Source organism: Nicotiana tabacum, chromosome 22 (genome assembly GCF_000715075.1).
Source record: "Nicotiana tabacum cultivar K326 chromosome 22, ASM71507v2, whole genome shotgun sequence".
In the NCBI taxonomy this organism is placed as follows: domain Eukaryota; kingdom Viridiplantae; phylum Streptophyta; class Magnoliopsida; order Solanales; family Solanaceae; genus Nicotiana; species Nicotiana tabacum.
The window spans coordinates 34,207,474-34,219,713 of NC_134101.1; the positions used below are offsets into that span (position 1 = coordinate 34,207,474).

A 12,240-nucleotide genomic window follows, 5' to 3' on the forward strand; every position below is an offset into this window, starting at 1 on the left:
AATGATCCAGAGTTAGTTACGTTATGGTTGCACTTAAGAGTTTGGAGTTTTATGCATGCAGCATATACAGTCGTGGAAGATTCCGGTATAAGTTAAAAGAAAGAATTGAGCCCAGTTCATAGATCGAATTGTTAAAGAATTATATCAGGAATATTCCATAGCGCCCATGAAAGGTTAAACATAATAACTAATACCATGAACCGCAAATCAGGAGATAGCTTAACCCTACATAAAGGCTGATCAGAAGAAGGAGGAAACTAAAGAGTTACATCAACGAAGTAAATCAGGAATCTGATTATTGGACCCAGAAAATTATAGAAATCGTGATTGAGCACATTACAGGGTCACTCTTAATATTAGAAGTACAAGAGGTATAGTACAACAAACATATTCTATAACAGCCCTACAATAAAGCCGGTTAGAAAAGTACCAGCCTTATAAGAAGTCAGTACAAAGCTCCCACCGGATTGTGTATGCACCAGAGGTGCAAATATTATAATAGAGCTTCAAGTTATGGACGTGAATTACACCTAGGTGGAAGGGAGGTCATGAAAGAGATAGAAGATACGATGCGAGATTTTAAGGTAAGTAAGGTAAAGGTGAACAACGTATGAGATACTCAAAGGTAGAAGATCGTGAATAGTCCATACTTCGGATAAAAGGCTAGAAGCGCGGGGATTCAATATCTAGGAATAATAGCAGCATCGTCAGTAGCATATCTTCCAGCGTATGGTCTAGGTATCGAAAAGCCAGATTAAGAGAGTAAAGAAGAGTTAGAGACGATATGATGTCTCGCTTGATATTCCGAAATGACATAAGGAAATTTATGATGCAACCAAGTTGAAAGGTTGCAAGTAGTATAAATAGATATGTGTAGGTCGCAAGCTATTATATGGTGAAGCGACAAGGTTCTAGAAGACAGGAGTAAAGATAAGAACGGGCGAGTGAGAAGGTAACAAAAATGGATAAGTCCTCAGGATTAAGCCCATGAAAACAAGAAGAGCAGGTGGTTTCTCTAAGTTATACAAATCTCACTATAGCCTGAATAAAATCAAAGGAGTTTAAGACTAATAGCATTTAGAAGAGATGGAATGTTGCCCTGGTAATAGAATAAGGGTGTAATTGTGATAGATAAAGGATGACGTTTGGGCCTTCGATTGAGTAATTATCTGACGAAGAAAAGAAAGGGATCCCATGAATTGGACAGGATTAAAATACCCATGTAAGGTGAATCACATTGGGATGCTATGAGATACCGTTATGAAAGAATGGTATCGCCCTAGGTGGATCAGTTTAATCATTTCAGATGTTCCCCGATGAAACGTGAACTCTAGCGGCAGTGTTACATAAAAGGTTAAGTTATCAGAGGTAGATTATAGATCAATATTGAGGTGAATCAATAATGGATGGATAAAAGTTATAAAGTATGAGATGAGATTAGGCAGTCATTCTTAAGATGAACAGTAATGTGGAAGCAGTAAAGGACATAGATTTATACAAACTGGATAAGCAATAAAAGTAACCTGGAATTTGGTAGCAGATCTCAGTAACGAGAGATCGAGGTAAGAGTTATGGTATAGTATGACCTACTTAGATACAGTAAAGTCATACGGATGGATAACCAGGTCTATGAAATAAGATATAGTAATATTCATAAGTTCGACAAAATACCAAGCGAAGAACTTCAGTAATGGCTAAAAATCAAAGGAAAAAGGAAAGAAGAGACGCGTAAGCGCACTTACAAGGTTAGAGTCGTACAGGCTGCGTGATAGAAGGTAGCAACAATTACGAGATTGGAAGGATTAAAGGAGGGAAATGCCCTGGCCTTTGAAATTATTCACAGAACAGTTGCCTAGATGGCAAGGAGAGTACTAAAGTATTCGGAAGACATAAAAATGATAAGTGCACCAGTCAACATTCGAGGATGAATGTTCCAAAGGGGGAAATAATGTTACACCCCATATTTTCGTACGTGAAAGTAAGCCATAAGTAAATTGATGAAAGCTCGAAAATGAGATATTACATCTCGCATTTTTCGTACGTTAAAGTTTCATCGTAAATTAATCGACGTAAGTTCGGGAATGAGAATGTTTTAAGATTATAAGCATTTTATGCTATTTCAAATAAGTATTGAGTAAATTCGTGAAGGTGAGAGGGTAAGCAAATCGAAAAAAATAAATTACGTCGAAGTTCGATATTTGGGGATAAGTTCTTACCAATTTCCCACAAGGAAACGTAAATTCTTGCAACCAAAAAGAATCCAACGAGAATTATTAGCAACGTAAAATTTTGCGATTTTAAGGGAGTACGGTGTAATCCTTCTCAAGAATATCACACGGATTTTTCCCTACTCCAGGTATGTTAAGGCTATCTTCTTCCTTCATTTTGGCATGATCTCGTAATTATACGAGTTTGATAATGAGGCATAAAGAGAAATTCATATTCCGGAATTTATGTATATTTTCTTAGTCTTGTAAGTTACAATATTCTCCTTATCGGGACTTCATATTCAATTGAGTATTTCCTTTTTCCAGTCAAGAGAGCAGAAAGTCTATATATACAGTATTACAGTATTTTCATTACCATCGAGCTATAATCGATGAGCAGGCCCCTATTGGGCAACCTCTGATCAGATGGTAAGTTATATACCGAGCCTACTGTGGTCGAGCGCCTATGAGCGAGCCCAGTTGGTTGAGATACAGAGCCTAGTATGGCCGAGCGCCTATGAGCGAGCCTACTACGGTAGAGCAGTTATATATATATACCGAGCCTTATAGGGCCGGACAAATATTTTACTTACTATATTGAGAGGGTTGAGTCACTATCAGCAGGTAAGCATATCTTCAGATTATCTTTGACTTCCAATTGCTTTCACTTATTATATTATTAGTTCAGTTTCAGCTTTCAGTATATTGCCTTACATACTCGGTACATTATTTCATACTGACGTCCCTTTTTCTGGGGGCGCTACATTTCATGCGTTCAGGTTGAGATAGACAGACGGGTAGACCTCCTCATTAAGTGTTGCCCGAGTTCAGCTTGATCGGTAAGATCCATGCCTTTCGGAGTTGCCGGGTCTAGAGCTTTATGTACACCTTGTGTATATTTGTATATATGTTATGAGTAGGTCGGGGAGCTGTTCCGATCACAGTATACCCACCAGTAGAGGCTTGTATATATATCCTGTCAGTTAGTGCAGTATGTTGGGCTGGTAGGCCTTTTATTTATATTTTGTTGGTTTGCCAGTTGTAGTAGTTATGACGGCCTTGTCGGCCCAGCTTTATATTGATATTTAGTCAGCATTCGCAGTTGTCTTGCAATGCGGCCCATGGCTAAAGTATGACATCACATGTTCAGAGTTCCTTAGTCACAAGTTGGTACGCAAGGTTAGGTGAGGCATCGGGTGCCGGTCCCTCCCCCCCTCCCTCCCAGGTTCGGGGCGTGACAGCTATACTTGTGCTATAGAGATTAGCTTTGCTCATTTAATTCTTGTATTTCGCATTTTGACTTGAGACTAGACATGCGTAGAGTGACAGACTCGTTATTGTAGAGACTTCACAAGTTTCATGATTAGTTACGAAACAATTGTACTCCTCTTATGAAATTGTGTCCGCGATTTATATATGTATGTTTCATTGAAAGATTTTTCGCTAAAGAAATTATAACTCACACGTTTATTCGTGAGTGGGGTCAAGTACCCGTTAAAGCTTCTTACTCTAATGGGATCGGGTTGTTCGCCTTGACAGGATTTATGTACCACACTCTCATGGGAGCGGGCCATTCGCCTCGGCAGGTTAATAGATGCATCTATGGTTTGTGCCGTTCGACCCTCGGTAGTGCACATATTATGTTGGGATCGGGTCGTACGCCTCGGCATTTCTATAAAAATATGCTCATGAAATCGTGCGTAACATTTGGCAAGAAGCCAGTGTACCTGTGAGTTCTTCCTAATTTGAAGTATAACGACCCATTTTGGTGAGGTCCACTATATATTTATATGTATGCTCCAGTTGAGGAGGAAATTTTCTAATTGAGAGCTTGAGCCTATTGTAAAGATAAGAATTGTACCACGTATTTATACTCATTTATTTTATTTATCTACTCTGCCTCATATTTGTTTACCTCTTTACTGTACCTGATATTATTGGACCACTAGTGAGTGTCGATGTCGACCCCTTATCACTACTCCTCCGGGGTTAGGCTAGATACTTACTTGGTACACGTTGATTTACGTACTCATACTACACTTGCTGCACATTTTTGTGTAGGTAATTTTATGTCCGGTGGTCCTTTGGGCGCAGAGGCGCGGATGATGCGGGGACTTACCGTGAGCTACATTTCATGTTACGATCCGCAGCCAGCAGAGTCTCCTTCAGAGTTATCTATTTTCTCCTGTCCAATTTTCATTCTGGACAGATGTTGTATTTTATTTTACTTCCTAGTAAATACTCATGCACTTGTGACACCTGATTTTGGGGATGATTATTGGTTGTTCCGTATTATTGTTGTGAAGATATTATCATTTACTCTATAAAATTTTATCTCTTACTATTTAAGTGAAGGAAATTTACGATTTCAAATATACTAAAATGAGTAATTAAGTTAAACTTTTATTGTTGGCTTGCCTGACAGTGGTGTTAGGCGCCATCACGACCTTTAATGGATTTTGGGTCGTGACAAAGATACACTCATTAGTGTAATAAAGCACTACGCAATACGAGAAAAATGTCAATTTATAGTGGATAGATCATCTACAACAAGGTATGATCTCTACGTATCAGATTGCACTTCTCTGTAATTTTATGTATACTGCTTGTATAAACAATATATAATATTTGTATAATGAGATTGCATATGTATACTGCTTGTTCATTTGAGACACAAGTGTAAAAATCTGAAGAAGTGCATTATCATAACACTATATTTTACATAGGTATTGTCTTACATGCGTGGATAAAAGTTACAAATGGAGTCTTAGATCTTCAAGTCTACATAAATCAAATGTCTTCAAGGTTAGACGGTTCAATGTTCACACTTGCCCAGAGACGAGTAGACTTTTTTCACAACGCCATGCTACTTCATCAGCCATTGCAAAAATGATTTGCAACAAATATGTCAATCCAAAAATAACATACACTCCGGCAGACATCATGAACGACATGAAACAATAATATGGGATTAATATGAGTTATGTAAAAGCTTATAGAACAAAAGAAAAGGAGTTTGAACTGCTAAGAGGGATACCACGCGAATCATATAGTAAACTGCCGGGTCACTTGTATATGATAAATATGATAAATCCTGGTTCTGTCACAATGTTACATAAATCAGAGGATGGGCGCTTCATGTATATTTTTGTCGCACTAAATGCATCAATCATAGGATGGAAATACTGCTACCCTATTGTAGTGGTTGACGGGACATTCCTTAAATCATCACACAGGGGGAGAATGTTAACAGCTAGCACACAAGATGCGGCAGGTGAATATGTCGTAGTCTCGTATAATAATTATATACGGTATAGATAATTGTTATTCGTGTATAACAAAAATAACATGTGGATGCTTTCTTATTTGCTTAACCAGGTAAAAGTTTTTCACTAGCATATGTTGTTGTCGATTCTGAAAATGATGCTTCCTGGGAATGGTTTTTTGAAATGTTTAGACAGGCTTTTGGAGAAAGGGAAAGGATATGCATCGTATCCGATCATCATGCAAGCATATTGAGGGGTGCTTTGATTGTGTATCCGGAGGTATCTCACTATGTATACATCTTCCATCTTTAGAATAACATAAAGAAGCAGTTCAAGAAGAGCCATGACCGGCTGAGGAAAATATTTTTTGCAATGGCCTGGGCATACAAAATTGAAGATTTTAATCGCCTCATGCAAGATATGGACAACATTGATAAGAGGGTAAGGGGTTACCTGTTCCAAGTTGGTTATGAAAAGCGGTCCATAGTGAATTCCACTGTTAATAGATCCATGGTAATGACTTCAAATATTGTCGAGTCACTCAATGCAAAAAATAGAGAGGCAAGAGAGCTACCAATCATGAATTTGGTAGATTACATGATGAATTTGGTAGATTACATGATGAATTTGGTTATGGAATGGAATAATACAAATAGAATTACTGCAATGAGTACATTTACTGGCCTAGAAAAAAAATATAACGAAGTACTGAAGGAAAATAGCAGTTTATCGTAGAAGATGACGGTAAATATTCCTTTATCATGTCTTACTTCATACGCCTAAATAATATACTTTGACAAAAGTGTATTAATACTTGTCGTATCCCTGTTTTACGAATGATATCTATTTAAATTTAGGTGAGGCCTTCAACCGATTATGTATATATAGTAATGGATGTTGAACAAAGGCGAAACATAGTCTGCATGCAAAAAAGGGAATGCTCGTGCAAACGATTTCAAGTGGATGAGATTCTTTGTCCACGTGCTATGGCAGTATTGGACTATACACACATAGAAGCACCCAAATATTATTCTTCCTATTATACCAAGGAATACTTCAAGAAGACATATGAAGTGTCAGTTAATCCACTTCCAGATGAAACTACATGGGACCTTCCAACAGAGGTGTTAGATAATGTGGTCCTACCACTGATAGTGAAGGGCAAATCAGGAAGACCGATGAAGTCGCGACGCAAGGAACTTTATGAATATTTATATACTGAAACAGTTACATGTGCACTGTGTGGAAAATAAGGACACAACAAAAGAACATGTAGGAATGCTCGAGACAACTAGTAGATGTTGCTACAATGATTTAGTATTTTGTAACTCTTTTCCTTGTGAATGTTACAATTAGAATATTGGAAAAATAATGAGATTGCAATCAGATTCTCTCTGATGTATGAATAAAAATACTACTTTTTGTCGTAATGAAAGTATTGGTAGAAGTTTTATTCCAAATACTATTATGGATGTCACTATATAGATGTTAATATACAAAATATATACAAAAAAAGACTGTCACTATAAACTATACAAAATAGACTGTCACTATACAATTTATATACCAGACTGTCACTATACAAAAAATATACAAAATAGAATTTGTATATTTATACAAAAAAAAAAAGACTGTCACTATTATATATACAATTTACATACAATAGACTATTATGGATGCCACTAAATAGATGTCAATATACAAAATATATATAAAAAGACTGTCACTATACAAAACCTATACAAAATAGACTGTCACTATATAATTTATATACAATAGACTGTCACTATACAAAATATATACAAAATAAACTGTGACTATACAAAATATATATAAAGTAGATATCACTATACAAAAAATATACAAAATAGAATTTGTATATTTATACAAAAAAAATAAAAAATAGATCGTCACTATTGTATATACAATTTACATACAATAGACTGTGCTATATAAAAAATATACAAAATAGATGTCACTATACACAATATATACAAAAACGATTGTGACTATACAAACAGATGTCACTATACAAAATATATACAAAAACAAACTGTTACTATACAAAATATATATAAAAGACTGTTACTATACAAAAATTATACAAAAAAGACTATTACTATACAAAAATTATATAAAATAGACTCTCGCTATACAATTTATATACAGTTTAGTTGCCCCCAAAACTTCCTATAACAACTTAGAAACACCAGCTAAATTTGCAAAACCTGTAGAAACAGATTAAAACTGTATAAATTACAAAACTAAAATTGTAGAAAAGTCAAAACTACAAAAAATATGAAACTTTCAAAATTTCACTATTAACCGAAAACAAACAAGTTGCAATTAAAAGTAATATTCAACATTAGCATATCAAACATATTGTTCAAAAATATCCCAAAAAAAAACATAAAACGTGATATAGGTATGCAACTGTATCTAATTATAAGACAATATCAGAACCAAACTACTTCATCTTAAAACTACATGTCAATTTTCCGCTAAACTATCCCAAACTGCTTCATCTTGCCCTTCAACTTGCCATTTTTTCTTGATATCCTTCAAAGTCTCGTCATCGCCAACGGCATGTGTCTTGCCCTTTTTCTTGTTATCCTTCAAAGCCTTGTCATCATCAATGGCATGCGACTTGCCCTTTTACTTGTTATCCTTTTCTGTCATATCCTTCAATTTACCAGTAGACTCGTCATCACTAATAGCATGTGCTCTTTGTTTCTTCAATCCATAATCTCATAGCAATATATTATATAGGTTCCGTATCCCATCAATATCAATAGTTTTAGGAATATTGTTTCCTTGAATGATGTACTAAGCAAATGCAGCAGCATAAATAACGCAGTCACTACATACAAGGTCGCACATAAACATTGAATAAGTTAGTATAATATCCAAATAGGAACTCATATATAAAAATGAATTAAGAATCAGAAATATAATTTACGTGTTATCTTGCGTTGGCAACTCATCAACGACATGAATCTCAAAAGGATCAATGGCGGGAATTCCCATATGATTCTCCTTTGTGTCCCAAAAACCAATACGATAAAGGAAATATGGGAACAACACTGAATATGGCTCAACTAATCTCTGCACTGCACTATTTTGTCGCACGCCACTCATGGAATCGTATATATAAATGCGCAGATCTTTGAATGACAGTCTCGCCAATATCCTGTGCCACTTATCAGATAGATTTATAGGGAAAAGGACTTCATCAACAGTACACCAAGGAACACTACATCTTAAAAAATATCCAAGTATATAATCAGCAATTGGATTTGTGTCAGTAATCAAATTCATGTCTCTGTTTTTCTCCAAAATCTCCTTGTACAAATTCGAAATCAAGCAGTTAAATCAACAGTCGGTAGTTGTGAATCTTACTGGAACATCAACACCGTACTTCTCTTTCTTTCTCAAATAGTAAAAAATAACATCAATATGCTGAAATATGAAGAATAAACACACATAGTCAGAAAATTACATTATGAGAAAACTACAATGTATATTTTATGTATAAACCGATTATATATTTTATAGAAGATACTGCAAATATACATAAAATATACTCTCCAAGTTGATACTATATTTTCTATTGCCATTATTGTTCTAGTCCTTTCTTCTGCCTACTATCCAAGGGTTGCCGAGTCCCATTTTTCATTTTATTACAGATATAATCTATATGTAATTATAACATGGATAAAAGAAAAGAAATGGCATTTATGCTAACGAATTAACATCAATATGCTGAAAATATGAAGAACCATGATAATGTTGACTTACTGAATCACACAGGGGTAGGTCGGGATATGCAAATGTGAAGAACCATTTTTTTTCTCCAATATCATCAACTCCAAATTCAAAGATTTTATTTAGCTTATTTCTAATCTCTCTATAAACACCGACCGCCCCTGATGAATCACGATAAAGAGATATGGTTCATAACACGAAAAATAAACAAGGAAAAAAAAAGAAAAAGAAAAAACTGAAACATAAAACTTACGGTGCATTAGTCCTTAAGCATCTATTAATGAAAGTGTTCCACTTACACAATATTCTGAAATCAACAGGATTGTCAACATTTTCCCAAAAAAGGATATTTTATAGTGAAGATGGACTTATTTGGCTTATTTTTCAAGATGGGCTTCTTTGACTTAGTTGGCTTATTTTGAACAACTTGGATGGTGCCACCAGAGTCAAATGAGTTCCTGAATGGTGACTTCATGACCCCTGCTGGTTTGCTTTCTCTAGGGATCAATTCAGGTGTGTCATGATCAACAACAACTATACGATCTTCCTGCATATTAGCAACATTTTTCTCCACTCCTAAACAATCACCATGTACAATATTTTGATCGAAATACTTTTGGGTGATTGTAGTTATTTGAGCCTCAGCATCACTAGTCCACCCATTGTCCTCACCAAGTTCCTCACAACTATTTTTACCAACAATTTGCACAGAATCCTCCACCAAACCCCCTATATTAGCAGTATTTTTCTTAACTTCTGCAATATTAACTATATTATCACCATCAACATCATTTTTGTCACAAAACTTCTAGGTGATTGCAGTGATTTCAGGCTCGGCATCCTCAATCCTGGCTTCGTCATCACCAACTCCTTCACTACTTTTACTAGCTTCTATAGAATCCTTCACCACACCCTACATAACATCAACAGTTTGCTCTAGACTTACCTCAGTGGCAACTTTTTTCTTTAAAACTTCCTCGCTGCCAATATGTTTCTCTATAACTTTCTCACTACAAAAATTATTCTATGCAACTTCCTTATCGCCAAAATAATCATTATGAATATCACCAGTATCATGATGGCCATGACTATCATGATGGTCATCATCTTTTCTATCACCCTGTTTAGGAAAAATATACAAAAAGTTATAAAGCTTATAATAACAGGGAAAAATAACAAATAAACATATCCATGAGAATACCTTTGAAGCACCACGTTCACCTAAAGCTTTAAATATCTTTTCAAATGAAGAAATCATTAACTGCTCCAAAGACGAAACTGTAATGATACAACCGGTTGTTTTGAGTATTACAATCCTGTTTCCGCATTTACTGCTCAATTTGTGCTTTACAGTTCTTATGTGACTCGCCGGGATGATTGGTTCGGGTCCGGTGAAGTTTTGGAATGAATTGGAACACGTAGTTCTAAGGTTTAAAGCGTAAGTTAAAATATTGACCGGATGTCGACTTATGTATAAACGACCACAGAATAGAGTTTTAATGATTTCAATAGCTCCATATAGTGATTTTGGACTTAAGAGCGTGTCCGAAAAATTATTTGGAAGCCCGTAGCTAAATTAGGCTTGAAATGGCTAAAATAAAAATTTAAGTTTGGAAATTTGACCGGGGAGTTGACTTTTTTGATATCGGGGCCGGAATCCGATTCTGAAAATTGGAATACCTCCATTATGTCATTTATGAGTTGTGTGCATAATTTGAGTACAATCGGACTTGATTTGATAGGTTTCGGCATTGAATGTAGAATTTGAAATTTGTTAGTTTTGAATAGGCTTGAATTGGGGTGCAATTCGTATTTTAGTGTTGTTCAATATAATTTGAGGCATCGACTAAGTTTGTGTCATATTATGGGACTTGTTAGTATACTTGGTTGGGGTCCCATGGGCTCAGATGAGTTTTGGAAGAGTTTTTGGAAGAGTTTGGTGTTTTGAGCTAAGCATGTAATGACCCAAAGGTCCATTTTTAGTTCTAGATATCAAAATTTAATTTCAAGACTTCCGGGATTTTGATAATGAATTATAGGAGTGATCTGGAAAGTCGGTCTAATTTCATCAAGTCGCGATTAGATTTTTAGCGCGAAACATGAGTTAATTGTTTAACAAACGAAATTGGTATCGCATTGAGCAAATAAGATTCGAATTGAGTTTCGATTGAACGACTAGGTTCATATTATTATTTGTGAGTCATAGGAACAAGAATCGTCGAATTTCGAGTTCGTATGATGGAGTTAGAGCCTTTTTAGTGAAACGAATAACTGCTGGTGCAAGCAAGTTCTGGTGTGGACTTTTAGTGACGGGAAATGGACTTTTAGTGACGAAAAATGGACTTTTAATGACGGATGGGCAGAAACTTAAGGACCAAAAATGGTCATTTCCTTCATTTCGTTTTGGATTTTTGGAGCACGGTTCTTGGGCGATTTTGAGGATTTCTTCATGACTTCGACTTGAGTAAGTGTCCTATATCCAAAAGTGATTATATTTCATAAATCCATGGTTATATTTAATATTTATTTCGGATTTAAATGGAAGAAATCAAGATTTTTGCAAAATGTTTCAAGAACAAAAATTTTAGATTTGGAGGTCGAGTTGTTATCGGAATTTGATAAAATTAGTATGGTTGGACTCGTAATTGAATGAGTTGTCGTATTTTGTGAGTTTTGTCAAATTCTGAGATGTGGTCCCCATGGGCGATTTTTGAGTTAAATTTCGGATTTTGTTTGAAAATTAGTATTTTCATATAGAATTAATTCCTATAATTAGTACTGACTGAATTGAATTAATTATGGCTAGATTTGAGGCGTTCGGAGGCCGATTCGCGAGGCAAAGGCATAGCAGAATAAAGAATTACAAAGTTCGAGGTAAGTAACAGTTCTAAATTTGGTTCTGAGTGTATAAAACCCCGGATTATGTGTTATATGATCGGTTTTGGAGGTGACGGACGTGTGGGCGTGCACCGTAGGAATTGTGACTTGGTCAAATTCCATGA

The 12,240-nt window shown here is 35.5% G+C and overlaps 2 protein-coding genes across 2 annotated transcripts; both read left to right on the forward strand.

Moving 5' to 3' along the window:
• The first annotated feature begins 5,183 nt into the window (after positions 1 to 5,183).
• LOC142175792 (uncharacterized) lies at positions 5,184 to 6,208 on the forward strand. The gene is made up of 3 exons (XM_075242788.1): positions 5,184 to 5,481; positions 5,586 to 5,698; positions 5,786 to 6,208. The coding sequence occupies exons 1-3, from the start codon at positions 5,184 to 5,186 to the stop codon at positions 6,206 to 6,208; spliced, it is 834 nt and encodes a 277-aa protein (XP_075098889.1).
• A 155-nt stretch (positions 6,209 to 6,363) lies between these two features.
• Positions 6,364 to 6,726, forward strand: LOC142175793 (uncharacterized). The gene has a single exon (XM_075242789.1). It carries the CDS (start codon positions 6,364 to 6,366, stop codon positions 6,724 to 6,726), a length of 363 nt encoding a protein of 120 aa, XP_075098890.1.
• The last annotated feature ends 5,514 nt before the right edge of the window (positions 6,727 to 12,240 follow it).